Genomic DNA, 27,122 nt, shown 5'->3' on the forward strand with positions numbered 1-27,122 from the left:
GGGGAACCAATAAAAAACTCCAGATGACTGATGATCGACTGATGATCGACTGATGATCGACTGATGATCGATGAGTACCTGTAGTAGTAGACGTCGCTCTTCCCGGCACTCAGCCCGGACTTCCTGGTCACTTCCTCCTTCTTCCAGCCGGGCGGCAGAGCGGGACAGTCCGTCCTCTTCCTCTCCATCGGAACGATCGACCCTCGGCCTCGGTGTCCGATCCCCGCGGGAGCAGCTCCGGACAGACGGTGACCAGCCGCCGGAGCAGCCGGAACGTTGCGGACGTTACGTTGACAGAACAGCGGCTCCGCTCCCTCCCTCCGCCGGAGCTTCCTGACACTTGTCTCGGGTTAAAAGTTCGCCGGGTCAGAACCGGGACGAAGCGGGTTAAGATCCGTTTATCTCCGGAGGAAACAACGGCTGATCCGAACTGATCCGAACTGAGCTCGACCAACGGCAGGCTGTGACGTCACACACTCACACACACACACACACACACGCACACAAACACACACGCCTGTGCGCGCCCTCTCAGAGATGGTTTCCTACTGAAGATGTATCACTCAGTTGTAGTTCAGAAAAATATAAAAAATTACGGGAGCCGAGAGATGTTGATACTTGATAGACTGCTAAATATGTATATATATATATATATATATATATATATATATATATATATATATATATATACACACTTGGCATCTATTGCACTTCTGCCGTCTGAGGTTTCTATGTATTTGTACCTGTTAAAAGGATTTTTAGTAGTTTGTCCTGACTCTTGCTGAGGGTTAAGAGCAGAGGATGTCTCACCATGTTAAAGACTAAGAGACAAATTGTGATTTGTGAATATGGGCTATACAAATAGAATTTGATTGATTGATTGATTGAGACCGATAAAAATAATCCATTAACTTTGACATCTTCCATTCAGAGAGTGAAGAAGATTGAGGGATATATATTTCTTTCCCTTTGATGTTGGGATTGAGAGATTTATCTTTCTTTCCAAACATGTAAGAAGAACCTATGATTTTTTCTTCAGAGCCTGAAGATTGATCCAGAAATGCATCATCAGCAGTTCAGCTGAGATGCTCCTCAAGCCCTCAGCCTGACAGACACAGGGTTGGTGTGAAGGCACCAAAGCACGAGCTCCTTGCACAGTGTTGTAGCTGGGTTAGGGCAGAGATCAGTTAATTGTTCAATAGATTCAACCCTTTTATTGATTTACATTTATTTTTATATTAGTCCTTGTATGGGAAAACCATGTGTATCCAATCGTTATGGTGCCTGAACTTTGAAGCAGAGTGATCCCTCTTTCTGCCCCTCACATCTCTGTGTTCAGTAGTGACGTCACAGACTCTGGGTTAAAGGGCCTCCAGCCTCATGAAGAAGGATGAACAACAATCGGTCGTTGCCTCACGATGTCTGTCGTCAGGTTTCATTGGGTTCTGAGAAATAACTGACACAGGATATACGACCCAGCTGTCACAACCCGTCTAATATTATACATCACAAGTAAACAACATCAACCGGACAACATCACAGGACTTATTCCATATCTCACCTGCAAACATGGAGGAGGGTTTTTGACCTATAAAGCAGCCAGCCACCAGGGAGCGCTCCTGGTGTTCCTCACTTCTTAATAAAAACAATTCATAAATAAAAAACAAGTACAAGTACAAACCAAATTATTTTCTGCACCCGTTAAGAGCACATGAGAAGCAGAATGAGAAGAGAAAGAATTCACTTGGAGAGGAGAGGAGAGGAGAGGAGAGGAGAGGAGAGGAGAGGAGAGGAGAGGAGAGGAGAGGAGAGGAGAGGAGAGGAGATGGATATCCGAATAAACCCTAACCCTTGTGCCTGCTGCCGTCTGGCCGACGCTGCCGCAGCATCCGGGCCAGCACCACCAGAGACAGTTTCCTCCAATCTGTCATAATTCCTTTAACTCTGCACCTTACCATATTTGCACTATTATATTTTTTGATATTCTATGCTACATTTATTTCAATTAATATTTTTTTTGCTTGTAGAGCCTGTGAGAGCATTTCATGACCAGCGACTGCTAAATGTTATTGGTGTGCACATGACAATAAACTCTTGAAACTTGATGAGATAAGTTAATATGAGACAAGCTTCTTTTTAATGGCATTGCAGTGTAAACATTGCACTAATAGCGTCAGACAGCAATAAAATGACACAGACAAGATCTCCACCCTTCAATATAAACACTTCACTATAAGGATCTCTTTGCTTCATTTGGGCTCCTGTCCATGAAGGAGGAGACAGACATGAAGATGTGACACACTGTCCTAGCAGCCACTTAAATATCAACCAGTAGACATGAGAATTCACTAAGTTGGGCTGAGGGTCAAGCATCACAAAGAGACAAATGAAAAACGTGTGTCAAGAATACTGGGACCCAACGACACAGACATCTTTATAATATACAAAAACATGTAGGTATAGAAGGAGGCTGCAGAAACAGAACTGACGAGTCATTACCTGTCTCAGGACGAACAGGACTCAATCCGGACTTTATAGATCAACAGCAGTGGACCTGGGTTAGGGTTTGTCCCCAAGCGGATTCTAGAGTTAGGGTTAACCCTAACCCTAACCCAGCGGATTGAGTTCTAACTATAGAATCCTCATCACAGGAGGAGCAGCTCGGCAGGAGGCTGATAACAGGAGGATGCAGGCTGGTCTCCACACTCCAGTCCTGTAGGTGGCGCTGATGCCAAGGAGCTTGTTTTCAAACCTCCAACAAATCAAAAGAAGAAGAATGGAACCGAACTTATTTTGAGCGTGTTGTTTGTTTCACTGTAACGGAGCCGATGCGTGTTTAACCCGGTTTAACTCGGTTTAACTCGGTTTAACTCGGGTTTCTCCGGGATACTCATCTTCTCAGTGAACATTAGACATGTAAGTGTCGACCTGCAGCCTGGTGTTAGCCGCTAACAGTTAGCATTGAGTGTAGGATGCTAATTTGAGTCCTGAAAACATCGCGTTATTACAGACGTTATAAACACGCTATTAGCTCCAAGCTAACTTAACACGCACTAATCACTGAACACGTTTGTTTAACTCTGGTTTGGTTGTTTAGCCGCTGGCTAGGCTAAAGCTAACCTACCAAGTTAACTTCAGGTAACTTTTAAATCACTTTAATTCCACATTGATTTGAGTTTTCTTCTTCTGAAATACTCGTCAACACACGTGGATGTATTGTGACAGTTAAGTGTTTCACTGGTTAGTGTCTGTGATCTATGTTTAGATTTGGTGATGAAGGCCTCACACTCCGCTCACTGTTGTGGTTTTGTGTTTCCAGGATGGACAGTCGCAGCCTGGTGGGTGAGGTTCTGTCTCCGGAGTCGACGGTGACCTCCCTGATGTCCAACACCGGTCGTCTGAGGAGCAGCCTCCTGCCTCCTGAACACAGCAGCAGCATCAGATACAGAAACAAGGTTCACTCAGATTCTACTGTTTCTACTCAGGCTTATTCTCTCGCGCAGTGATGGAGCCTTCTTGTTTGTCAGCCATTTAATTTATCTAGCAAACAATCATGGTGCTCTTTATGAACCAATGTAGAATTGAACTTCTAGAAGTTCAATGAGAGATTGTTAATGGATTTATTTTCTTCATGATTTTAATGCTGCACGTTAAACCCGTCCAGTGGCCTCAGACTGAACTTCCCACAGAGATGAGGTTTTATGGTTCTGGTCTTACTAGATCTATTTCATTAATGTTCTTTCATTGGTGGATTTTGCAGGACTACGACTCGGCCTCTGCGGCGCTGGACGCCTACATCGCAGACTTTGAGGGTAGTTGTCAGAACTGCAGGTTTCCAGCAGGAGGACTCGTCCTGCCTCGTAGTCTCCTGTCCACGCCGAGCAGACCCAGAGTCAGCACACTCAGAAACAAAGATGGTAGGTCACGATTCAGACGATGTCAATTTTCAGGTCTTTCTCTATCAGTTAAAGTTTTCTTTGGTATCCTTCTTATGTTGTTTGCTTTTACCCATAGTTCTCAGGGAGAGCTTGACTGAGAGAGAGCTGGACTTCCTGAACCTTCCCGTCTCCTCCCTTCATCACGGTGCTAACAGAGACCGACTCTCCATGACGACAGACGAGCTGCTGTCAATCCCTAACGATGGAACGATGCCTGTCACTCATACGTCTGCCTTTATCCAAGGTCCTTGAACACATCGTACACCTCTGTGTTCCTCTGGCACCTCAAAGCTCCTCCAGTCTGAAAACATCTCACCACTCCTCTGCCATGAACTTCCAAGTTTATAAATGCATCCCCCCAGTCTGTATCCAAGATCTTAAAAGTTATCACTGCACTTTCCTCCTAATCTGTGTCTTTAAACGCACCTTATTGTCACATAAAACACACAACTTTGTGATGTATGTCAGACATGGACTGAATGATGCCTGGTTTGACAGAATATACATTTTGGTAGATTAAACACTAACAGCCTTGTCTCTTGGTTCCTGTGACGTCTGGTGTGTTGCTCCAGGCCTCGTGTCTCAGTCTGGAGCCTCACAGCTCCACTGCTCCTCCTCCAGTTCAGGACCTAGAAACTGTGCTGGGGTCAGCGGCAGCTTCACCAACCCCCAGCTGAACCACCACCACCCTCAACTGACCAGGATCTCCAGGTGGATGCAGCTGCCACTTGTGTGTATCATTGAAGTGTGTCCTGACTGATCTCTGTGCTGTGATTGTTCTTCATCATTTCATTACCTTCTCCTCTTCACCAGGTGCAGAGGAAGAGGAGCAGCCATGTTCAAAACACATGACAACGATTTCCCTGTGAGCAGCTTTAATGTGACTATACTTCACATGTCTCTTAGGATCTGAGTCTTGTGTGGTGCTCTAACTGAGTGTCAGTATTCCCTCTGTCTGTATCCGTCTGTCAGTCCACACACAGAGCAGCAGGGTCAGAGGTCACAGAGCCTTCCTCAGGTCCTCCTCACTGGTTCAGCAGAAGCAGGGCTGACTGCGAGCCCTCTGGAACCAGCAGCACCCCTGACCTGAACTACCCAGCATGGGTCCAGGGCTGCAGCGAGTCGCAGCCACAGCTGTGGGACAAATACAGTAAAACATTCTCATTAAAACATTTCACACCCCAAGCGAGCTCAGACTGGAAATGAGTTTGAATTAGAATTATCTGTAGTAAATCTGCCATCATGTAACTGAGCGTGCTCTCAGGCTGAGAGAACGTTGAGGTATTAGAGGACGTGTGTTTTCTTCTTCCAGGTTTTCCTGCAGCTGTGAGAACCAGAGCTCCATCCTGGGTAGCAGAGCTCGAGGAAGATGATCTCGACCAGACACGTTCACAGGTCAGAGAAAGAGTCTTCTCTAAGGTCCACTGGAACCTTCAACCTCATGTGACAGTCGTCATCAGTGGATGGCGCTGGCTCAGTTGTCGACATCGTTGAATTACCTTCCGGGGACAAATAAAGTTGTTTTGAATTTGAACATCAGGCCAGCAGGAAGTTAACATTTGAGGAAAAGCTAATTTTCAGTTTGCTGCAGAGTCTGAATTTGCTTCTCTTCAGAAGTCTGATGATGCTGATTCTGCATACAACAGTATATGTAATTGCTTTAGTGATAATTGTTTGTGTGGGTGTGTGTGTTGTGGGTGTGTGTGTCGACAGGTTGGAGATCTGAGGCTCCAGTTAGCTGATCAGATTTCACTGCTCGCTGCAGAGAGGAAAAGCTCTGACATCATGGACCCTCACATGATGTTCAGAGGTAACATGTCACTGAATGATCGATTGAGTTTCTACACCATGTGTTACACAACTCATTAGGGCCGACAATATTCCACATGTTCTATGTGGTTCAGCTGCGTGTTCTTATCTTCTTTTCAGACAACAGGATCGAGTGTTTGATCCAGAAGGCCGATCATGTGTTGAACTCTCTGTGTCAGAGCCGTGACGGAGCAGACAAACCTGCAGGTGAGGTGAATTGTTTCAATGAGTGTTGTGTGATAAAGCATTGAAAGCTCACAACAGCAGAAAGGCACGTGGGCTGATCTTATGGCTCGGTGCTGGGGCCTCTTCTTTTTATATTAATACGTTTGGTCTCCATTTGGAAGCTGATGAGCTGCTGTGGTGGTTCAACACTTCACACAAAGTGCTTGTTACACCTTGTCCGGCCTGAAAGGGCTTAATGCTGAAAAGACCGAGCTCCTGTCAATTTCTAACTCAAGGAGAAGTCCACAGAATGTGGTCCCTCGTGAGGGAAGACTCATAGAGAGGGTTAATACCTGCCAGTCGCTCGCCTTCTCATTGATGACTCTTAATTTTCAATCGACAGATTATTTTGGGCAAAGCGATAAATCTTTCATTGGATATTTTCTTATTGAATAACTGTTTTTGTTCCCTAGTTAGTCCAGTGAACACTGAGGAGCTGCTCAGTTCATCCTCACGCTGTCCATCATTAACTCTGTAAGATTTATTTACCATCATATTGTTAGTTCTGATTCATAAGACCTGGACACACTGATGATCGTTGTGTTGAACCTGCAGGGACCCAGCAGCAGGGGGCAGCACAGAGGCTCTGAGTGACAGAGGAGCTGAGGTACGTTTTTCTGTTTCACTGCTGCCTCCTCACTTACTTTCATTATATGACAGATTTGACTTCAGTGTATGGACACGAGTCCAAATGATCTGCTGACTGATCCAGGATCACACCGCCCACATCTGTCTGCTGTCTCTCCCAGACGTTGAGCAGCGGTCTCCATGGTATCTGGAAGCAGCCCGGTCCAGTGGAGGCTCTGAAACAGATGCTGTTCAGACTGCAGGCGGTGGAGACCAAGCTTCAGCGACATGAAGAAGAAGCATCAGAAGCTCAAACACACCCTGACAGGCTGCAGGCTCCAGGGACGCAGGTGGAAAATCTCGTGTTTCAGAGCAAACAGACAACAAATAGGATTCATTTCAGTTCCTGAACGCACCTCAGGACTGTCCACATCCAGCTGTGAGGAGACCACCTCCCTGTGGCTGATCTCAGATCTGCACTGAACCCTCCAGGAGCTTCTCTGGAGGAGGTGTGCAGACAACCTGCTGCTGTGTTGTTCAGCTGTGACACACACACTCTGTTGATTCCCACAGTGACTCAGATTGTGTTTGTGTTACAGACGACTGAAGAGGGGCTGGAGAGTGTTTCTGGTGGACCATCACTACACAGGTAAATGACCCTGAACACGTCACACATTGAATTAACACCAGGACGACTGAGAGATGATCGATACCATTGACTGTGAAAAAAGATGGAAGTGCCGACTCTGCTTCTTCAGACATGAAGCTGAACTAAGATAAGATCAAACTTTTTGATCTTGTTACAGCAGCAGGCAAAAGAATAAAGAAATATAAAAAGACAATAGAATAAAAATATAGCTCAGATATGAACGCTGCCATCTTGTGGTGACGGTGTCATTAGCAGTCGTGATCGTAGCTAATTAAAGTCGAACTAATCACAAACATGTCGTGGATTCTGTCTCCGTCCTCAGAGCTCTGCATCACCTGAGTCGTCTGAAGCTCCTGGTGGAGGAACCCAGGGAGATGAACAGAGAGGAGGAGAGGGATGAAGATGAAGGACGCTACTCTTCCTCATCTGCTGACGGACTCATCTGTACGCAGCTGAAACTCTCCCAAAGCTCACGTTAGTTTCTCACTGTCCAGGAAGAATCTGGATGAACTCTGGATGAATGATTGAGATGAGAAGGTGCCGTGCATCGAAACCCAGAACTGAGACTGAACCAGACCCGATGAGGAGCCAATGAAAAGTGTGGAAGTGACGAGAAGTGTTCACGTGAAGGAAGCTGTGAAAGTTGGAAACATGGTCTCATCTCGTTTTTCATTAAAGTCTGAACTTTGGGAAATCTGCTTGTTTTTCACAGAATCATTGAGATTGGATTATTTATCTTTCTTCACATTCAGATTGTTATGGTTCTGCTCTCAACCCTCGCTCACACTAACGGCTCCTGCTTGTGCTCCAACTGTGTGTTGACACCCCCCCACCACTTTGTGCACATGGTGGGGGTCACAACCTCACGGATACTGTAAGGAAAATGTGACAATAAAATTAGTAATTATTATTAAAATTTGTATTTTAGATGTTTCTAATCACTGCTTATCAAAATCTATGTGTCCTTGGATGACAATCTTTTAATAAACAAAAAAAACACCGCTCAAGCCAATCAGAATCGAGCATCAGAAAGTGCCTGTTTGCCTGAGAACTATCTCGCTGCCTCCGGCTAAAGAAAAAGATCTGGAACCAGACTGAAGACGGCTCAGTCTGGAGCTCAGAGCACTGACAGCACTGACAGCACTGACAGCCATACAACCCAGGATAGATAAACTGTCGAGTCATTTTTTAGATAATTGTTTAAATAGTCCTTCTGTTTTAATAAAGTTGTTGTACTGACGGTCTTTGTCCGAGAGGGTCGCTGTTAGTTTCAGCTGCACGTCACATGATCCGTCACATGATCGTCACATGATCCAACTACAGGAAGAGAATTTCCTCTTTGTTGTTTGAGTCTTTGCTTCAGAAAATGATCGAGAATCTGAAACTAGATTAAAAATAACCTGAAGCTTTTAGTTTCCACTCGAATCAACGGGACTCGATCCGGATCCACGAGGTACGTGCGGTTCAAGGCTCCGGTGGAAACGTGAAGTCCGGAAGTGAAACGTGACGAACGTGTTTCAATGTTTGAAAGAAACTGTTCGACTTCAGCTCTTTCATGTGACGTCATGTAGCTTGGTTGATTTTTACATGAGTTTAGTTTGAAGATAATAACATTTTAATTTGAATGTAGTTTCCAAATCTCCAGTGAAAACAGTCGTTGCTGTGATGAAACCTCAGAACAGTTGTTTGCTATGTCTGTGTGTTGATAACATGTGTGTTTAATGTAAAAGAAGATGTTTATTATTGGATTCAGATATTTGACATGTATCTCTGACTAATGATCACGATCATCCAATAGAAACACTCTGTTCTGTGTTTATATTAATAACAATACTTTAGTTCAGTAGCAATTATTATAACAAGGTGAACAAATCACACGATAAGAAGTCAACACAACACAAAAAGAAGATATAAGTGTTGACATGTTTATCTGTGTTTGTTGTTTGTTTCACGTTCAGCTCCACAGCAAAGTTCTGTTTGTTAAATGTGGCTGCCTCAAGGCATTATGGGATGGATCACCTGCTTGTTTCTCTACCTGTGTAAAGAGGTAATGTTGTCATCACTGATGGTCTGCAGGGTCAGAGGTCACCATGGGCTCAGCCGTGGAGAGGACAGACGAACACGTGAGGGAGTATCTGATCTACCGAGGCTTCACCAGCACCATGAAGCACCTGGACAGTGACATCAAAGCCGACAAGGAGAAAGGCTTCAGGGTACGAGTGAGGGAGGCCAGCGAGCATTCAATCAAAGAAGATCACGCTTTAATCTGACATGTTCTTCTTCTGCAGGTGGACAAGATCATCGACCAGCTGCAGCAGTTCATCCAGAGCTTCGACCTGTTTGGTCTGAAGGAGTACTGGCTCTACCTGGACAGGCGTCTGTTCTGCAGACTGGAAGACGTCTACAGGTCCACCGTCAACAAGCTGAGGACCAGCCTGTACAGATACTACGTCATCAACACCATCCAGGTAACATCCTGCAGAGAGACCAGCCACAGCTGCTTCCACACATCAGCTCTGGACAGTAGAGTCAGTGTCTGTGAAGCAGCAGCCGGCCACGTGATCTGAGGAAGTTCTAAATAAGTTCGTAGAGTACGAACATATTGACGAATCCCAGATTTGTGCATCAAATGTTTGTTCAAACATGTCAGAAACACGTCAGGAACATGTGAGAAACACGTCAGGAACATGTCAGGAACATGTGAGAAACACGTCAGGAACATGTCAAGAACACGTCATGAACATGTCATGAACATGTGAGAAACACGTCAGGAACATGTCAAGAACACGTCATGAACACGTCAGGAACATGTGAGAAACACGTCAGGAACATGTCAAGAACACTTCATGAACACGTCAGGAACATGTGAGAAACACGTCAGGAACATGTCAAGAACACGTCATGAACACGTCAGGAACATGTGAGGAACACGTCAGGAACATGTGAGAAACACGTCAGGGACATGTCAAGAACATGTCATGAACATGTGAGAAACACGTCAGGAACATGTCAAGAACACTTCATGAACACGTCAGGAACATGTGAGAAACACGTCAGGAACATGTCAAGAACACGTCATGAACACGTCAGGAACATGTGAGGAACACGTCAGGAACATGTGAGAAACACGTCAGGGACATGTCAAGAACATGTCATGAACATGTGAGAAACACGTCAGGAACATGTGAGGAACATGTCATGAACATGTGAGAAACATGTCAGGAACATGTGAGGAGCACGTCAGGAACATGTGAGAAACACGTCAGGAACATGTCAGGAACATGTGACAAACACGTCAGGAACATGTGAGAAACACGTCAGGAACATGTGTTTCAGTTCTGAAAGCAGTTGAACTGTTCTTTGTGAATCAGAACAGTGGTGCCAACATTCCTCCGTCCTCTCGTCCCTCTAGAAAGGAAACCTGGAGAGGACTCAGGAGTTTTTCCAGAAGCAGTCCATGGAGCTGCAGGGTCAGGCCGAGTGGAGGGATTGGTTCATCCTGCCGTTTATCCCCGCCCCTGAGCAGAACCCCGCCTTCTCTCCGTACTTCTCCCGCCAGTGGTCCGACACCTTCTTGGTGTCTCTTCACAACTTCCTGTCCGTCCTGTTCCAGTGTCTTCATATCCTTCAGATCATGTGTGTAGATTTCACGGTGAAGATGATCCTCTGTGTTTTGGTTCTTTGACTGTTTCCACCTCAGCCGGTTCTGCTGAGCTTTGACTCCGAAGTCCAGAAGATGGCGAGTGTGACGGAGGAGAACGAGCAGCTCCGGCAGCTGGTGAGAAGAGGAGTGGGATGTGAACCCACCACTTGTTGTTGGTAGTGATCTGTGTGGTTGGTGCTGGTGGAGTAACGTTTTCTCGCCGTGTCTCGTCCAGCTGTTCGCTCTGCAGACGGAGAGCCGGGACCAGAGGGACGGAGACCAGATGCTTCACCACAAACTGCCGGCGTACGTCCAGAACATGGACCGACTGGGAGACACTGAGCTGTGAGACATTAACATCTCTGTCTTTACTGATGACTGACTACAACTAAGATGGCTGCCACTCTGTTTTATGTCACATGACAAGACGAAGTCTCCAACCAAGTTATTTATTGGACGAGGAGTCGATGTTTTGGTCACATGTTCTTACTGCCTCTGTGCATCCAAGATGGCTGCCATGCTTCGAACCTAACGGAGTAAAATAAAGTAACGTGAAAAATGAAAACTGATAGTGAGTGTTGGGAGTAGCAGATGGCAGCCATCTTTAATCTGATCTAAAGTCAGTTTCATGTGTGGGATTTAGCTTCTGTCACAGGACACTTACTTCACTGCATCGACTGACTGACCTTTGTTTTACTGGTATTTTATTCTGAAGGGTTGCTTGTGTTGATGGAGCAGCGACGTTCAAGGTCGTGATGAAAGTCTGAAGGTCGATTTGACGTCTGAGTTTTTAGATCAGAAGTCGAAGTGTTGAGTTTAAGTTCCGAGGCTTCGTGTGAAACCAGATGCGTACTTTAAGAGAGGAATGTTAAAGTAACATACCTGCTGACAGAGACATGAGATCATGATGACGGAAGAAGAAAGAGGTTTTATCATTATTTTTTATCATTACTGTTTTAACAAGCTGTCAATCACAAATCTCAGACATTTGCCCCTGAAGCACTTTGACAAGAATTTTATTGAAGGCAGACAAACCTGCTTATGTGTTTGTTCATATAGAAAATACATATTTCAAGATATTTGAACTAACTTATTGTTAATGGTTGGATATTTGTGTTGTTTACACTGTTTGCTCGGATGCAGTTGTTGTTGCCAAATAAACAGTTCACCTGACAATTCTTGTCAGTACGATTCGTTTTTTCAATATTTTTAAACGGGTTTCACTCGCTGACTTTAGACTGATGTACTTCAATCTAAAATTAATACTTAAATGTTAAATAAAACTTACAGATGTTTGGCATTCAATGTAGGAAGGGTTCAAATAAAAAATGAGTTATTTATTTAACTGAAGTTGAGGTGAAAAATTAATTTTGTGATTGTTTACAGGAACACGTGTAGAGTTTGGTGTCATCGACGTAGCATCTGATGTAATATTCACTGACCTAATGGTGACGAACACAAACTGTTCTTCAAAGACCCACATGGATTTAACAAAATGTTTTCTTTTGCACAAGCAACGAAACCTTTTGGTCAACAAAATGTAACTGTTAACAACATATAGATTCCTGGTAATATATATATATATATATAGAAGAAATCCTTGAAACTACTCGTAGCTTTGTATCGGGCAGAACTCACTGAAGACATTAAACTGAGCTGCAGCTTCTGTTCCATCAGAAGAAGAAACGAGACGTCAGCTGATCTCAGTCACGATGGTTCTTCCTCTGGTTCGTCTTTTACTTCACATTCCTTAATACATTTAAAACAGGACCAGCTGATCACATGCGTGTCAGATCCACACGTCTGAGGTAAGTTACACGTTAACCACTGGTTCTCCTCTGAATCCCGGTTCTGACGACAGCTGCTCGTCGGGTCTGAGCACATCTGGATGTTTTATGGATGAGTTGAAATTATGTGATAAAGTTAGAATTTCTTTCCTTCCGGAGTCTGATGATTAAATCCTCTCTCTTCTTCCGTCCTCTCAGGGACTTGGTATCGAGCCAGCGAGCCGTCGGAACGACAACCACTCCTTCCAGAAACTTCTTCTCTACAATCCTGCCACAGAGCCGACGCACGGGGGGGAGACCCCTGCAGGCCGCTGCTGGCTCTTCACCAAGCCAGGCGGCCCTGAGCAGGAAGGACCCGCCAGCCAATCAGGTGAAGCTTCCCTTTATCCTCAGAGGCTGTACCGCTGCAATGTCTGTTCAGATTCCTGCAGGGGGCAGCACTCTGTCAGGATGGGTCTTTTTCAATGACTAGATAAAGATGGACGACGCATGTTCACTTCCTCCCTCTTAAAATGAAGCCAAAGTATCTGAGATATGGACTAAAGGGAAGGTTCCTGTCGATACCTGCTCTCAACCAATCAGGAGTCAGTGTCAGCTGTCAATTATCACGTGTCAGCCTGTTTTCATATCATCAAAAATCTAAATAAAACCAAACTGATCAGAAACACCTGAACAAACATCAGTGAGAGAAGAACAACCTGAAATGACAGAAACAATCTTTACAAACATTCATTTATCGTCCCATCTGCTAACATGGAGGAGGGGGGGGTTTATAATATATACTTCAGCCAGGCACCAGGGGGCGATCCGGCTTTTCTTTTAGGATTGAGATATATTTACAGTTTAGTCACAAGTTTGTGTTAACGACCAGATTCACGTACTTGTTGTGTCCTACACATGTTACTGAGTATTCCACTAGAGGGCGCACCGCAGAACTCAAACATCCAGATTCATATTCTATAAATAAAACATACTCGAGGTCACGTACTCCCCCTTCTGTTCATGTGTGTTTTGCATCCTGCATATGTGAGGCTTCAACTTGACACAGGACAAGTTAAAAGTGTGAATCTCTTTAGAGATGTCGTCCATCTACAGTCTTTGTTTATTCTGGCAGCCATGATGAAAGTCCTCTTCTGACCTGAGAACATCTTCTCTCTCTCATATCAACGTTTTCAGCCTGCGAAGACCAAAGACACGATGGTGACCAGGGAGGTGAAGCCCGACAGCAGCCCGGCGCCGGGTGATGACGCTGTGAGTCCACAGACAAACCAGACGACACAATTCAGACACAAGAGAATCCAGGAGCATGAGAAACAGAGGAAGGAGCTTTTCTCCAAACCACCGCAGGTAGAGTTCTCCTCTGATCCAGCCCCGTTCAGGCCTCTGGGTCGAGCCCCCCCGTAGCCGACACATAGACGTGTCCCCCCCGCAGGGCTCCACCACGTACCCTGCACCCCCCCACCTCCTGCCCCCGGCTCTGCAGACCACCAGAGCTGTGATGGCTCTGCTTGGTAGCTTCACATTATTCATTATGTTCATCAAGAAAAAATTATAAATGGATTCTGAAATCAGTGGAAATGTTGAGACACATCAAATTTCTTAAGAAAGTAAAGAAAAGTCCAGGAGTGTTTCAGTCTGTGACCTTCACCAGGTCAACTGGATGCTTCAGAGGTTTTGGTGTCAACCTCTTAACAGAACTGAGTCCTGCAGACGCCTCATGGAAATCATCTTCACTAACTGCATCATTTCATGTGTCGTCCTCAGAGAGAGGGAGAGGCTGCAGAGGTGGAGTCTCCTGCTGAGACCGCCATCGAGCCCCCTGACTCCGCCTCCTCCTCTCACAGCAGGAGCGGAGGAGGAGCAGAGGGAGGAGGTGTGTCAGCAGAACAGCCTTTCATCAAACTCAGCCAGGAGGAATATGGAGAACACCACTCATCCATCATGCACTGCAGGTCTGCTTCAGTTACCTGCTCATCGCTCTGAAGGTCCAGAACCGAACCTCATCTTCTTCTCTTTCCTTCCTCCTGTTTTCCAGAGTCGACTGCTCTGGGCGGCGAGTTGCCAGTTTGGATGTAGATGGAGTCATCAAGGTGATTGATCTGTATGAACAGAGACGATTCTTCTATTAACAAACTGAAAACACATGACCAACCCGTCGTCTTCCTCCTCCTCTTCCTCAGGTGTGGTCATTCAACCCCATCATACAGACTAAAGCCACCATCATGTCCAAGTCTCCTCTTCTGTCTCTGGAGTGGGCGACCAAACCCGACAGACTGGTACGAGCAGCCGGCTGCACCTTCACAATAAAAGAATAACCTGATATCATCAATCAAATCTATTCTGTTCTAGGAAATCCGTCTTTATTCTGAAAACAGGAAACACGTCTGCTGGTTTTATGTGTTTGTGAAGAGAAACAGAAAAGAAAAACAGCCAATGGATAAAGATATATTCTATAACTTGAAAATATACAAATATATTATACAACTAAGCAGATTTTAATGATGATTCCAATAAACTATGTGTTTATGTGTGTGTCTCTGTGTGTGTGTGTGTGTGTGTGTGTTCAGTTGCTGCTGGGCAGCGGTGTCGGCACCGTGCGTCTTTACGATACAGACGCCAAGAAGAATCTGTATGAGATGAACATCGATGAAACTCACCCCCGGTACGTTGTGACGTGTGTAGTTTGACTCTTCATCAGTAACGAGGTTAACACAACTTGTCTCTGTGTGTAGTTTGACTGTGTGTGTGTTAGCGAGGTTAACACAACTCGTCTCTGTGTGTAGTTTGACTCTGTGTGTGTTAGCGAGGTTAACACAACTCGTCTCTGTGTGTAGTTTGACTCTGTGTGTGTTAGCGAGGTTAACACAACTCGTCTCTGTGTGTAGTTTGACTCTGTGTGTGTTAACGAGGTTAACACAACTCGTCTCTGTGTGTAGTTTGACTGTGTGTGTGTTAACGAGGTTAACACAACTCGTCTCTGTGTGTAGTTTGACTGTGTCTGTTAACGAGGTTAACACAACTCGTCTCTGTGTGTAGTTTGACTGTGTGTGTTAGCGAGGTTAACACAACTCGTCTCTGTGTGTGGTTTGACTCTGTGTGTGTTAATGAGGTTAACACAACTCGTCTCTGTGTGTAGTTTGACTCTGTGTGTGTTAGTGAGGTTAACACAACTCGTCTCTGTGTGTGGTTTGACTCTGTGTGTGTTAGCGAGGTTAACACAACTCGTCTCTGTGTGTGGTTTGACTCTGTGTGTGTTGGCGAGGTTAACACAACTCGTCTCTGTGTGTAGTTTGACTCTGTGTGTGTTAATGAGGTTAACACAACTCGTCTCTGTGTGTAGTTTGACTGTGTGTGTTAATGAGGTTAACACAACTCGTCTCTGTGTGTGGTTTGATTCTGTGTGTGTTAATGAGGTTAACACAACTCGTCTCTGTGTGTGGTTTGACTCTGTGTGTGTTAGCGAGGTTAACACAACTTGTCTCTGTGTGTAGTTTGACTGTGTCTGTTAACGAGGTTAACACAACTCGTCTCTGTGTGTAGTTTGACTGTGTGTGTTAATGAGGTTAACACAACTCGTCTCTGTGTGTAGTTTGACTCTGTGTGTGTTAGCGAGGTTAACACAACTTGTCTCTGTGTGTAGTTTGACTGTGTCTGTTAACGAGGTTAACACAACTCGTCTCTGTGTGTAGTTTGACTCTGTGTGTGTAAATGAGGTTAACACAACTCGTCTCTGTGTGTAGTTTGACTGTGTGTGTTAGCGAGGTTAACACAACTCGTCTCTGTGTGTGGTTTGACTCTGTGTGTGTTAATGAGGTTAACACAACTCGTCTCTGTGTGTAGTTTGACTCTGTGTGTGTTAGTGAGGTTAACACAACTCGTCTCTGTGTGTGGTTTGACTCTGTGTGTGTTAGCGAGGTTAACACAACTCGTCTCTGTGTGTGGTTTGACTCTGTGTGTGTTAGCGAGGTTAACACAACTCGTCTCTGTGTGTGGTTTGACTCTGTGTGTGTTAGCGAGGTTAACACAACTCGTCTCTGTGTGTGGTTTGACTCTGTGTGTGTTAGCGAGGTTAACACAACTCGTCTCTGTGTGTAGTTTGACTCTGTGTGTGTTAGCGAGGTTAACACAACTTGTCTCTGTGTGTGGTTTGACTCTGTGTGTGTTAGCGAGGTTAACACAACTTGTCTCTGTGTGTAGTTTGACTCTGTGTGTGTTAACGAGGTTAACACAACTCGTCTCTGTGTGTAGTTTGACTCTGTGTGTGTTGGCGAGGTTAACACAACTCGTCTCTGTGTGTAGTTTGACTGTGTGTGTTAGCGAGGTTAACACAACTCGTCTCTGTGTGTGGTTTGACTCTGTGTGTGTTAGCGAGGTTAACACAACTCGTCTCTGTGTGTGGTTTGACTCTGTGTGTGTTGGCGAGGTTAACACAACTCGTCTCTGTGTGTGGTTTGACTCTGTGTGTGTTGGCGAGGTTAACACAACTCGTCTCTGTGTGTGGTTTGACTCTGTGTGTGTTGGCGAGGTTAACACAACTCGTCTCTGTGTGTGGTTTGACTCTGTGTGTGTTAATGAGGTTAACACAACTCGTCTCTGTGTGTGGTTTGACTCTGTGTGTGTTGGCGAGGTTAACACAACTCGTCTCTGTGTGTAGTTTGACTCTGTGTGTGTTAGCGAGGTTAACACAACTCGTCTCTGTGTGTAGTTTGACTCTGTGTGTGTTAATGAGGTTAACACAACTCGTCTCTGTGTGTAGTTTGACTCTGTGTGTGTTGGCGAGGTTAACACAACTCGTCTCTGTGTGTGGTTTGACTCTGTGTGTGTTAGTGAGGTTAACACAACTCGTCTCTGTGTGTAGTTTGACTCTGTGTGTGTTAGTGAGGTTAACACAACTCGTCTCTGTGTGTAGTTTGACTCTGTGTGTGTTGGCGAGGTTAACACAACTCGTCTCTGTGTGTAGTTTGACTCTGTGTGTGTTAGCGAGGTTAACACAACTCGTCTCTGTGTGTAGTTTGACTCTGTGTGTGTTAATGAGGTTAACACAACTCGTCTCTGTGTGTAGTTTGACTCTGTGTGTGTTAGCGAGGTTAACACAACTCGTCTCTGTGTGTAGTTTGACTCTGTGTGTGTTAATGAGGTTAACACAACTCGTCTCTGTGTGTGGTTTGACTCTGTGTGTGTTAATGAGGTTAACACAACTCGTCTCTGTGTGTGGTTTGACTCTGTGTGTGTTAGCGAGGTTAACACAACTCGTCTCTGTGTGTGGTTTGACTCTGTGTGTGTTAACGAGGTTAACACAACTCGTCTCTGTGTGTGGTTTGACTCTGTGTGTGTTAATGAGGTTAACACAACTCGTCTCTGTGTGGCAGCATCTTGTCTTTAGCCTGCAGTCCCAGCGGCTCGTCCTTCGTGTGTTCGGCCGCGGCGCTCGGCCCGTCGGGGGGGGGGGAGGCGGGTCCTCGACTTGCTCCCCCGGTGTCTGGACAGCTGCTGCTCTGGGACACCAAGACCGTCAAGCAGCAGGTAATTAACCAGCTGGTTCAGTTACTCACTGACAGGTTAGTTCAGCTCATAGTTGTGTTTGTGTTGACTGGGACTGTTGTTCTGATTGGATCTCTATTCAATACGCACCACAGCTCCGGTTCTCATTAGAACCTGAACCAGTTGCTATTAACTGCACGGCCTTCAACCACAACGGGAACCTGCTGGTGACCGGAGCGGCCGACGGAGTCATCCGGCTGTTCGGTCAGTTCCTCGTCAGTTCCTCGTCAGTTGTCATTTAAACACTGGACAGAATCCCTCCCACTCAGTGTGGAGGTCGTGGAGAGAGCGACCTTTCACCTCAACCACTCTCTGCTCTACCTCCATCCGACACCTGACACCAAAATCTAGTTCCTTCATCTATAGTGAATCTCCTGAAGCACACCGGAGAAAATCTATAAATGGCTCCAACACAACAAAGAAAAATAACAATTTAATTAAATAAAAGTTTTCACATGGGCTGATGTTTGTCGGCTGGGCTCTGGCCCAGGTGTTCTACATGCTGTGGTTCTACGTGTCTCACTGATGAACGTGGACACTCAGCTCTGAATTCTCTGTTGACGCAGACATGCAGCGCTACGAGAGCGCGATGAGCTGGAGCGCTCACGACGGGGAGGTGTACAGCGTGGAGTTCAGCTACGATGAAAACACCGTCTTCAGCATCGGACAAGACGGAAAGGTGGGTTTTTATTTTCATGAAAATTCATCTGCGTGGATGTCAACAGATTCCGAAAGCATGCGGTGTGTGTGTTGGTGTGTTCAGTTCATCCAGTGGAACATCCATCGCTGTGGGGAGAGGCAGTCGGAGCAGGTGGTCCCTCAGGACGCCACCGGACCCTTCGTCCTGTCGGGATACAGCGGATACAAACAGGTACCCAGCCTCACCATGGAACAGCTGACTTCCACCACATAACTCATTCATATCTGAATCTGTAAACAACATCTTCAGGTTCAGGTTCCTCGAGGTCGACTCTTCGCCTTCGACTCTGAAGGACAACACGTCCTGATGTGTTCCAGCTCTGGAGGACTCATCAACAGAGTAAATAACCTTCATCCTCCTCATCATCAGGATCCAGACCCAGAAGCTGTGGTTCAACTTATCATTAATGTTTGGTCATTTTTATGTTTATGTGTTTTATTTTAAGGATTGTTATTTGTACTGAATAATTTTATTTCTTCACTATTTTTAAATCAGGACATAACTGAAGTATTTTTCATGTTATTCTTTAAGTTATCAGTAGTAGTGGAAATCAGCTGATTAATGATATTGTAATTTTTTGTGATATATACTCATAGTTATTAAATGTTTGTTTAATTTTAGTGCATTTAATTCTTAGAGTACTTCATTTTTTCTATAATTTTTATTCAACCCTAGTTGAGTAGTTAACAGATATTTGTATTCATATATTTTGTGACTCCCATCCAGCTGACCAATGGGGAGCCGGCTCTGGACAGCGTGCTGGCGCTGGGCGGACACAAGGCGCCGGTGGTCACAGTGGATTGGTGCTCTGCGGTGGACTGCGGCACCTGCCTGACGGCGTCCATGGACGGAAAGATCAAACTGAGCACACTCCTGGCACAGAAGTCCTGACTGAGGGGTCAGAGGTCATCAGACGGAGAATCTCATAAACATGTCATCATCTGAGCGATGTGACAGAAGCAGTGAAAACTCAACAACTTGTTGTAATCTCATATGAATATTAAAGTTTAGTTCCATCCGAGTGCTGCTGTGTTTCTTTCTCAGCTGCTTCCTCACTCAGCAGAGCCGGGTCACCTGATGGATCAATGTTCCTCCTCCTGTATCTCCAGCTCCTGAAGGAAACATCATGAACATGTTCAGCAGCTCAATGATCCACCAGCTGCTCTGCATGAGTCACTGTTTACTGCTGGAAATAACCCTTCATGCTCTGTAAATACAAATATATGAGATAAAAGAAGCTCTAACACCTTTTCCTGTTGATTGGAAAGAGATGCACGGATGAGAAGCAACTTAAGACTGTTGATCTGTATCATAAATCATCGTTCACTATGAAAGTCCTGTTTGGTTTCAGACTGAGCTAATTCAACCGTTCTTCATTTGTTTACTCACCTCTTGTTCCTTCACATCATGCTCACTGGTTTCACTAATTCAATGACAGCTTTCAAAGTCTGAGTCTGATGTGCAGGTTCACATCTGTTCTCATGACTCTTATGTCTTCCTCTTATTTTACTTTCATTCAGATGTTTTTATCTTTATACCAGTCAGTACTGTGGTGCAGTGTCTCGCCTCCGCCGCAGGGGGCGCTGTAAGAACACACGCAGTGATGCTTTGCAGTGAAGAAGAAGAGGAGTCAGGAGCCATAATAAACAGTTTTGGTAACAGGAGGTAAAAAAACTCTTAAATCTTAAAAATCTTTATTTTCCTCTGACGAACAGAACCTGTCATTTAATCCGTTCTGATATAAACGCGCCGCAGGAGCATCCGGTGTCCCGTCGTGTTTGTGACGTGTCTCCGCAGGGACGTCGGGGCGCTAGCTGCTAGCTGTTAGCTGCTAGCGGCTCCGGGAGCCTGTTTCCTCCCGGTTCCTCTCACATGTCCCCGGTCTCCGGTCTCCGGTCCCGCGTGCAGACATGGAGAGTTTGTACAAGCGGAAAATGTTCGCGTCGATGCGGAAAACCAAAGTGGACGCGTCGAAGAAGCGTCAGATCGGCCTGCCCGCCTCCATCCTGGACGACAGTGACGAAGGCTCCTTCTCCTCCGCCTCCTCCTCCTCCGGCTCCTCCGGATCCGAGTCCGACTTCCAGAGCTCCCCGGAGGAGGACAGCGAGCAGGGCCGGAGCGAGTCCGGGGCGAGCTCCAGCGACCACAGCCGCTCCGTGACCCGCAGGAAGCGCTCGTTCCTGGGAGGCGACGACAGCTCCTCGTCCTCCAGCCCCGGGGAGGAGGAGAAGAAGAAGAAGGAGGACAGGAGCCAGCAGAAGAGAACGGTGCAGCCCAGGAAGAGGAGCAGGCTGCAGCGGCAGGACGAGTCCGACTCCGACCATGTGGAGGAGAAGCGGAGAGAGGAGGAGGAGAAGGAGAAGAAGAGGCTGAGACACAACAAGCTGCTGGCGCTGTCCCGGAGGGTGAAGGCCCGGGTCCCCAACCGGAGGAGGAACCGTGTGAAGCAGGTACACAGCGGGAGACACACAGGGGGACACGGACACACACCTGGAGGGACACACAGGGGGACACGGACACACAGTGGGAAACACACAGGGGGACACAGACACACTCCTGGAGACACACAGGGGGACACACACAGGGGTACAAGGAGACACACTGTGGGACACACACCTGAACACACACCGACCCTGACCTTTAGAATAAACAACCACTACTGTTATTGTGAAGGTGGACCAGGTGTAAAACCTGTGAGTGTAAAGTGTATTTTCAGTGTCAAAGTGTAACATGTGTGTGTTTCTCAGGTGGTGACTGATGAAGAAGAGGATGAGTCCCCTGCTGATGAACAGCAGGACAGAGGAGAAAACAGCAGCAAGAAAGAGTTGACAGGAGGTAATGAAGGAGGCAGGGAGGAGAAGAAGAAGAGGAAGAGGAAACAGGAAGAAGAGGAGGAAGAACAGCAGGATGAGAACGAGGAGGAAGAGGAGGAGGAGGAGGAAGAAGAGGAAGAACAGCAGGAAGAGGACAAGGGAAAGAAGTAGATCCACAGAGTCCTGGAGAAAGAAAGTGTTTGAATATGAAGGACTCAGAAAGTAGTGATCTGAAAATGGATCATAATTATTTTTTTCTTCCTCAGAATGTCAGAGCACCAAGAATTGTTGTTACAAGGGTTTTATGGTGAAAGCTTGTTCCTATAGCACCAGACCAGGGATCTGAGCAGCCTCAGTGGACGATGAAGAGGAGACACTCTTCATCTCTGCTGCTGATCTACTGACACGTGTCCAGACAGAACTTTTTAACTTAAAGCAACGTGATGTATCAGTTACTGAGCCACAGCGCCCCCTGTAGCCATACATGCTTCACTCTGTCGGTCTCTGATGTCTCATGTAAGACGTCTCTCAGTGTGTTGACTCTGAGTCGTCCCACTGAACTGAACCACAGCTGCACACTGGTTCCACTGGTTTCACCCACCACTCACCATCTCCTCCTGTTGACTTTTCTTTTACTGATGAAGAGAAAGTCGTTAATAGAATGTCCCAATGTGCATTGCAAATCAAAACGTCCGATCAGAAAGCTTTGCAGCTCTGATGTCACAGGCTGCAGCTGGACAGTGGCCGATGAGGCTTGTGGGAGCTGTAGTATTCAGAGACAGTCAATATACCCAGAGTTCAGATGCTGCTCTGTTTTCTTTTCTTGGTCTTCATTTAAACTACAGATTAAATTGATAGGTTTCCTGCTGCCGCGCTACGTCAGCAGAAGATTCAAACTCCATCTCATCAACACGTCACATTATCTTGTACACTCGCCTTCTCTCCATTATAGTTTAAAACCAGCAAAGTGTCTGTGTGTTTTAGGAGTTTTGTCCATCGCTGCTTTAAGTTATATGAATGAGAATGAAGTGGATATGTTTTGGACTGTTGGTCTAAAACCAGAGATTTGAAGACAAAGATATTCGGACATTTCATAGTCTAGAAGTTTAATATAAACATATTTGATGTGTCTGAGAGGCTAAAACTCTACAGGAGTTTGACCTCGGCTCAAACCTTTGTAAAATTGTGTGTTGTAAAGAAAAAGAATGAAGACCTGCGATGTGGTTGAAAGATCAACTGCATTAAAGAGCAGAAAGAAATAATCTTTTAAACCCGTATTGATCCAAATTTCTCCTTTTATCTTCTTCACTGAACACACACAGCTGAGAGGAAACATGGACACAACTATCTAAACAGGATTCAGACTGTAACAGAAACCTCTTTAAATTCAATCGGTCAAAGCGGTTGAGTGAATGTTTTGTCACAAGAACACATTGTGTTCCATGGGGAGTTCAAACTTTCTCTTTGAACTCGTATCATTTCTTTTACGTTACAGTGACGCATCATGTGCTCATGTACAAACTCACCCAAAGTTTGGCCTTTCTTCCTTCCCCCTCTTTCCTGCTCTTCAATCTGACCTTGATCCCTCCCTCCTCAGTCTGTAGCTGTCTCCAAGGGCGAGCTCACCACGTTATTAAAGAGCAGGAAGAAGCTCCAGGGACTGAGCCTCAGAGCTGTGAAGACTCACTGCAGTTTGTTTCACAGGATCATGATGACTCGCGTATGTATCACGGTTACATATCAGTGCTGTGTATTTCCCAGTGTATCCTGGACTTGTTACTGTGTAATGCTCTTCAGACCAAACCTGCTCTGTTGAAAACCTCGGTTTTATTAATAAAGTTTCCTTCTTTAAAGGTTATTTGTTGAAAATCCTCACATCCTCACTTGTTTCCATGAAGTCCTGTGTTCACCTTGTGAAACTGATCTAGGAGCTGCCGCCTCACACACGGATGTTTATGCAAATTATATCGTTCTTTTTTTCTGGCTCAAAAATCTTTGTGAACAAAACAATGAAGAGTGAAATAAATACTCATTTGAAAGTATGTATTTAGTTGTTCAAATTGTGCTTTTTATTATTTTATGAAACATTTGTTGAATTAATAACTTCACTATTTATACGTAAACCCAAATGTATAATATCAGAAGTTTTTAAATATACATTAAGTCTGTTCCCTCCAGTGATTGGGATTAACGTTGTACGCAGTTGTAATGTGTGACGCAGTCTGGAGTCTAGGACTACATTTCCCAGAAGCCCTCGACTGTCGCGAGCCAAAGGTGCGTGTCTGCATGTCGCCCCCTGATGGCGGCAGTGAGTAACTACTGGAAGGCGAGCTCGACCAATCAGAGCTGCGGCCGTAGGTCATGTGACTGGATGGCCGCCGCCATGTTTGTTAGTGGCAGTGAAGCCTGAGTGAGGAGGAGGAGGAGCAGCTGCGGAGGCTCGGTCCGCGGGAGTCCGGCTCAGAGTGCTTGTTGTCCGGGGAGAGTCATGGTCCAGACGTGCTCAGCCTACGGATGTAAGAACCGGTACCACAAAGACAAAGATGTCTCCTTCCACAAGTGAGTCCTGCCGCGGAGCTAGTTAGCATTAGCCACATCAGATACCTGACTGTGAAAGTAGAAACTGCTCCTCACAGCACAACACGACAACACAACATCACAACAACACGACAACACGACACATCCCCGCGTCCGGACACTTTATCCTTCAATTTGTCATTCACCAACAATAAAGTTTCTGTCAAATGAATGTTTGTGACAAGTCTCATGACAAGTTCGACACACACACACAGACACACACAGAAACACACAGGAGGTCATGCCAGGATGCTGGTGCAGGTGACACCATGTGGCTCTTTGTGTTGCTGACTCCGCAGGTTTCCTCTGGCGCGTCCAGATGTGTGTGGGAAGTGGGTGGCAGCGATGAGGAGGAACAACTTCAAACCGACGAAGTACAGCAACATCTGCTCCGCGCACTTCACCGAGGACTGCTTCAAGAGGGAGTGCAACAACCGCGTGTTGAAGGAGAGCGCCGTGCCGTCCCTGTTCAGCTTCAGCCTCAGCATCAAGGTGAACACACCCTGAGTCCTGACAAGTGTGTGTGCAGCTCCATGTCATGAAACGTGTGTTTTATTTACACTCTCATTCAGATGATGTTTGACAGCTGGTTCTCGCCTGCACTTTTATCCAATCATGTTCTTCAAACTTTACTTCAGTTAAGTTTGAAGAACTTGGTCCAAGTGTAATCAAAGATGATGTCAGACTCGGACTCGTTCACACCTTCTCTGCCTCAGAGGGTTAGCAGCGACAGAACCTGTGTGTGTTCTGTGTCCGACAGTCGGAGGCCCTGGAGACTCCGTTCCCCTCGGAGATCCACTTCCCTCTCTCTCTGCCGCTGACCTCTGACCCGGTGGAGGAGGAGGCGGACCCTGAGCCTGGGAGGAGCCTGCCCGACACCATGGTGGTGTCCTGCGACCACAACTACACGGCGGAGGACTCGGTGAGGCAGAAGAGGCGCATCGAGCAGCTGGAGGATCAGCTGGAGCGTCTGAGGAAGAAGCTGAAGACCACGCAGCAGAAGTGTCGGCGGCAGGAGCGACAGCTGAAGAGGCTGAAGGCCGTCTGCAAGGGGCCCCGGGCCCCAAGGGAGGGGGCCGCCGCCATGGGCGAGGGATACGTGATTCTACCCAAACAAATGTACCAGACACTCCGAGGCATCGAGTGATGAGGAGACGAGCTCAGATGAAGCTTTGGATTGTGCTGCAGGTTCAGGTTCAGGCCTGTGAGCAGGAGCTGGAGGAGTCCAGGGTTCAGAACCAAGCAGGAGCTGGAGGAAACCAACTCTTCACTCTTCACACTGGGGCACTGACTCCAGGAATCACAGACTGTCAATGAAGATGGACGACAGGACTGCTCCCTAAAGTGAAGCCAAAGCCTCTCTATCACCCCCTGGTGTCTGGCTGCAGTATAGCTCATAAACCTCTTCCATGTTAGCAGATGGGACATGAACCAAACTAAGAAATCAAAGTAGACGTTAAATAAATGTTTGTAAAGATGTTTCTGTCATTTCAGCTTGTTCTTATCTCTGAGGTTTGTTCAAGTTTCTGCACAGTCATCACCTCAAGATGGCCGCGTTTGTATCTGAGACATTTGGACTTAACTTTGAGATCTTCATTTACAGTTTGATCTTCATTTACAGTCTGATCTTTATTTACAGTCTCCAGGGCCTTTACACATTAAAGTGTGATGTCACTCTGATCTGATCCTTTATAGACGTTGTTGGATCTGCAGATGGTTTTAGACGATGTAAAACCTGCAGACTTTGCTCCGGGAACTTTCCCATGATCCTCAGTGATATGGATCCAACAATACAGAATAATATAAACATGAAATACTAGAGTCCCCTTTGAAGACGTTCGTGTTTTTCTGTCCAAAGCCTCAGGACTTGTCTGTTGCTCCAGTTTGATGAAATAAACGTAGTTCAGGTCTCAGGGTGTCTGTGAGTGTCGACATGTTCCATTCATAAGGAGAGAAAACACCAACATCACAACTTACTCATATCAATATTTAGATCTAACATTGGAAAATCTGCTGACATAAATATTGATACTGCTTTAAGAACCTTGAATTCAATTGTTTCACTCTAACAGTTGTCTAAGTGACAAACAGCAGTGATACTCTGTGCCAGCAGGTGGGGCTACAGAGCTGTCAGTTTCAGACAACGTGTTCACATTCGACCGGATTCATGAATACTTCAAAGTATTTAAATATTAAAGTCTCATTCTAGAGTTCAGAAAACACTTCATACAAATAGATGATTAAACACTAGTGTTAACATGCTAATAGATCCTTTGATCTTGATCCGTCTGTCACATGACTTCAGCGTCACAATCACTAAACCTGTAAATTCGATTTGGAGGCTGAAGAGTTGAACTCTGGTTTTTGTTTTCAGTGTGATGACAGTGTAGGTCCGAGGTCGATCTCATCCAACACTGAATATGTCTGATGCCTTTCACCAAGATCCATCAATTATTCTTTTAAGTTTTAAAATGATTAATTCTGAACCATAAAACCTCCTTCACCGAGTTTGCTGTTGATCTGTCGTGAAACCCTGTCAACCAACAAACTAACATTTCCTGAACACGTTCCTCTTCCCCAGAGGATGAACCCTGCAGATTAGAATGAGCTCTGCAGCGCCACCCTCTGGACAAAGTTCAGTTGAATCATCAGTGTGTCTATTCTGTGATGAACGCCGCAGGATGTCCCATACAGGCCCCGCCCCCTCAGGTGAACACACCTCTGTGAAGCTGATGCAGGTCGACGTGATTATTACGAAGGTCGAGAGCATCAAGGTCGTCCCGTCTGAACCACGAAGCTCCTCCGGCCCCAGTCTGACCAGTCTGAGAACCATGAAGCTCCTCCGGCCCCAGTCTGACCAGTCTGAGAACCAC

The 27,122-nt window shown here is 45.9% G+C and overlaps 4 protein-coding genes across 9 annotated transcripts in view; 3 read left to right on the forward strand and 1 right to left on the reverse strand.

The window, feature by feature from the left end:
• Positions 1-561, reverse strand: part of mbd2 (methyl-CpG binding domain protein 2) — a 12,924-nt gene extending 12,363 nt beyond the window's left edge. The window contains exon 1 of the mRNA XM_062412812.1: positions 79-561. Within this exon, the coding sequence (XP_062268796.1) occupies positions 79-188 (110 nt within the window). The 5' untranslated portion in view covers positions 189-561. The remainder of the gene's footprint in view (positions 1-78) is intronic.
• Positions 562-688: 127 nt separating this feature from the next.
• On the forward strand, positions 689-8,108 carry c19h18orf54 (chromosome 19 C18orf54 homolog). Of its 5 annotated transcripts, XM_062412811.1 has the most exons (15): positions 689-2,916; positions 3,320-3,455; positions 3,761-3,917; positions 4,015-4,182; positions 4,511-4,649; positions 4,752-4,803; positions 4,911-5,088; positions 5,251-5,333; positions 5,652-5,748; positions 5,868-5,954; positions 6,386-6,446; positions 6,528-6,579; positions 6,722-6,889; positions 7,139-7,188; positions 7,511-8,108. In XM_062412811.1, coding segments are annotated over exons 1-15 (1,587 nt in total). In that variant the 5' UTR covers positions 689-2,914; the 3' UTR covers positions 7,668-8,108. The 5 variants fall into 5 exon arrangements, 2 of the variants coding, with proteins under 2 accessions (XP_062268795.1, XP_062268794.1); XR_009924727.1 differs by lacking the exon at positions 689-2,916 and having other exon boundaries at positions 2,923-3,455; positions 6,685-7,048; positions 7,511-7,600; XR_009924725.1 differs by lacking the exon at positions 689-2,916 and having other exon boundaries at positions 2,923-3,455; positions 6,722-7,048; positions 7,511-7,600.
• A 391-nt stretch (positions 8,109-8,499) lies between these two features.
• Positions 8,500-19,880, forward strand: wdr91 (WD repeat domain 91). Of its 2 annotated transcripts, none has more exons than XM_062412814.1 (18): positions 8,500-8,641; positions 9,265-9,401; positions 9,477-9,656; positions 10,601-10,807; positions 10,883-10,966; positions 11,067-11,176; positions 12,817-12,988; positions 13,795-13,965; positions 14,383-14,570; positions 14,654-14,708; positions 14,799-14,894; positions 15,186-15,280; positions 17,988-18,141; positions 18,255-18,363; positions 18,726-18,838; positions 18,923-19,030; positions 19,109-19,198; positions 19,586-19,880. In XM_062412814.1, exons 2-18 carry the CDS (start codon positions 9,279-9,281, stop codon positions 19,748-19,750), a joined length of 2,220 nt encoding a protein of 739 aa, XP_062268798.1. In that variant the 5' UTR covers positions 8,500-8,641; positions 9,265-9,278; the 3' UTR covers positions 19,751-19,880. The 2 variants fall into 2 exon arrangements, with proteins under 2 accessions (XP_062268798.1, XP_062268799.1); XM_062412815.1 differs by having other exon boundaries at positions 13,795-13,869.
• Positions 19,881-23,855: 3,975 nt separating this feature from the next.
• On the forward strand, positions 23,856-26,162 carry thap1 (THAP domain containing, apoptosis associated protein 1). The gene is made up of 3 exons (XM_062412549.1): positions 23,856-24,231; positions 24,549-24,741; positions 25,010-26,162. The coding sequence occupies exons 1-3, from the start codon at positions 24,161-24,163 to the stop codon at positions 25,394-25,396; spliced, it is 651 nt and encodes a 216-aa protein (XP_062268533.1). The 5' UTR covers positions 23,856-24,160; the 3' UTR covers positions 25,397-26,162.
• Positions 26,163-27,122: the final 960 nt, after the last annotated feature.

Source organism: Platichthys flesus, chromosome 19, assembly GCF_949316205.1.
Source record: "Platichthys flesus chromosome 19, fPlaFle2.1, whole genome shotgun sequence".
Taxonomy (NCBI): domain Eukaryota; kingdom Metazoa; phylum Chordata; class Actinopteri; order Pleuronectiformes; family Pleuronectidae; genus Platichthys; species Platichthys flesus.

Bases quoted from the DNA above. Each gene is read 5' to 3' on its own strand.
- c19h18orf54 (XM_062412810.1), top strand. From the start codon at position 3,258: ATGTTTAGATTTGGTGATGAAGGCCTCACACTCCGCTCACTGTTGTGG. The intron at 5,334-5,651 runs GTCAGAGAAAGA...GTGTGTCGACAG, and splicing joins TCGACCAGACACGTTCACAG to GTTGGAGATCTGAGGCTCCA. The intron at 5,749-5,867 runs GTAACATGTCAC...TCTTCTTTTCAG, and splicing joins CCCTCACATGATGTTCAGAG to ACAACAGGATCGAGTGTTTG.
- wdr91 (XM_062412814.1), top strand. From the start codon at position 9,279: ATGGGCTCAGCCGTGGAGAGGACAGACGAACACGTGAGGGAGTATCTG. The intron at 11,177-12,816 runs GTGAGACATTAA...CCGTCCTCTCAG, and splicing joins CGACTGGGAGACACTGAGCT to GGACTTGGTATCGAGCCAGC. The intron at 18,839-18,922 runs GTGGGTTTTTAT...TGGTGTGTTCAG, and splicing joins GCATCGGACAAGACGGAAAG to TTCATCCAGTGGAACATCCA.
- thap1 (XM_062412549.1), top strand. From the start codon at position 24,161: ATGGTCCAGACGTGCTCAGCCTACGGATGTAAGAACCGGTACCACAAA. The intron at 24,232-24,548 runs GTGAGTCCTGCC...CTGACTCCGCAG, and splicing joins AAAGATGTCTCCTTCCACAA to GTTTCCTCTGGCGCGTCCAG. The intron at 24,742-25,009 runs GTGAACACACCC...TGTGTCCGACAG, and splicing joins GCTTCAGCCTCAGCATCAAG to TCGGAGGCCCTGGAGACTCC.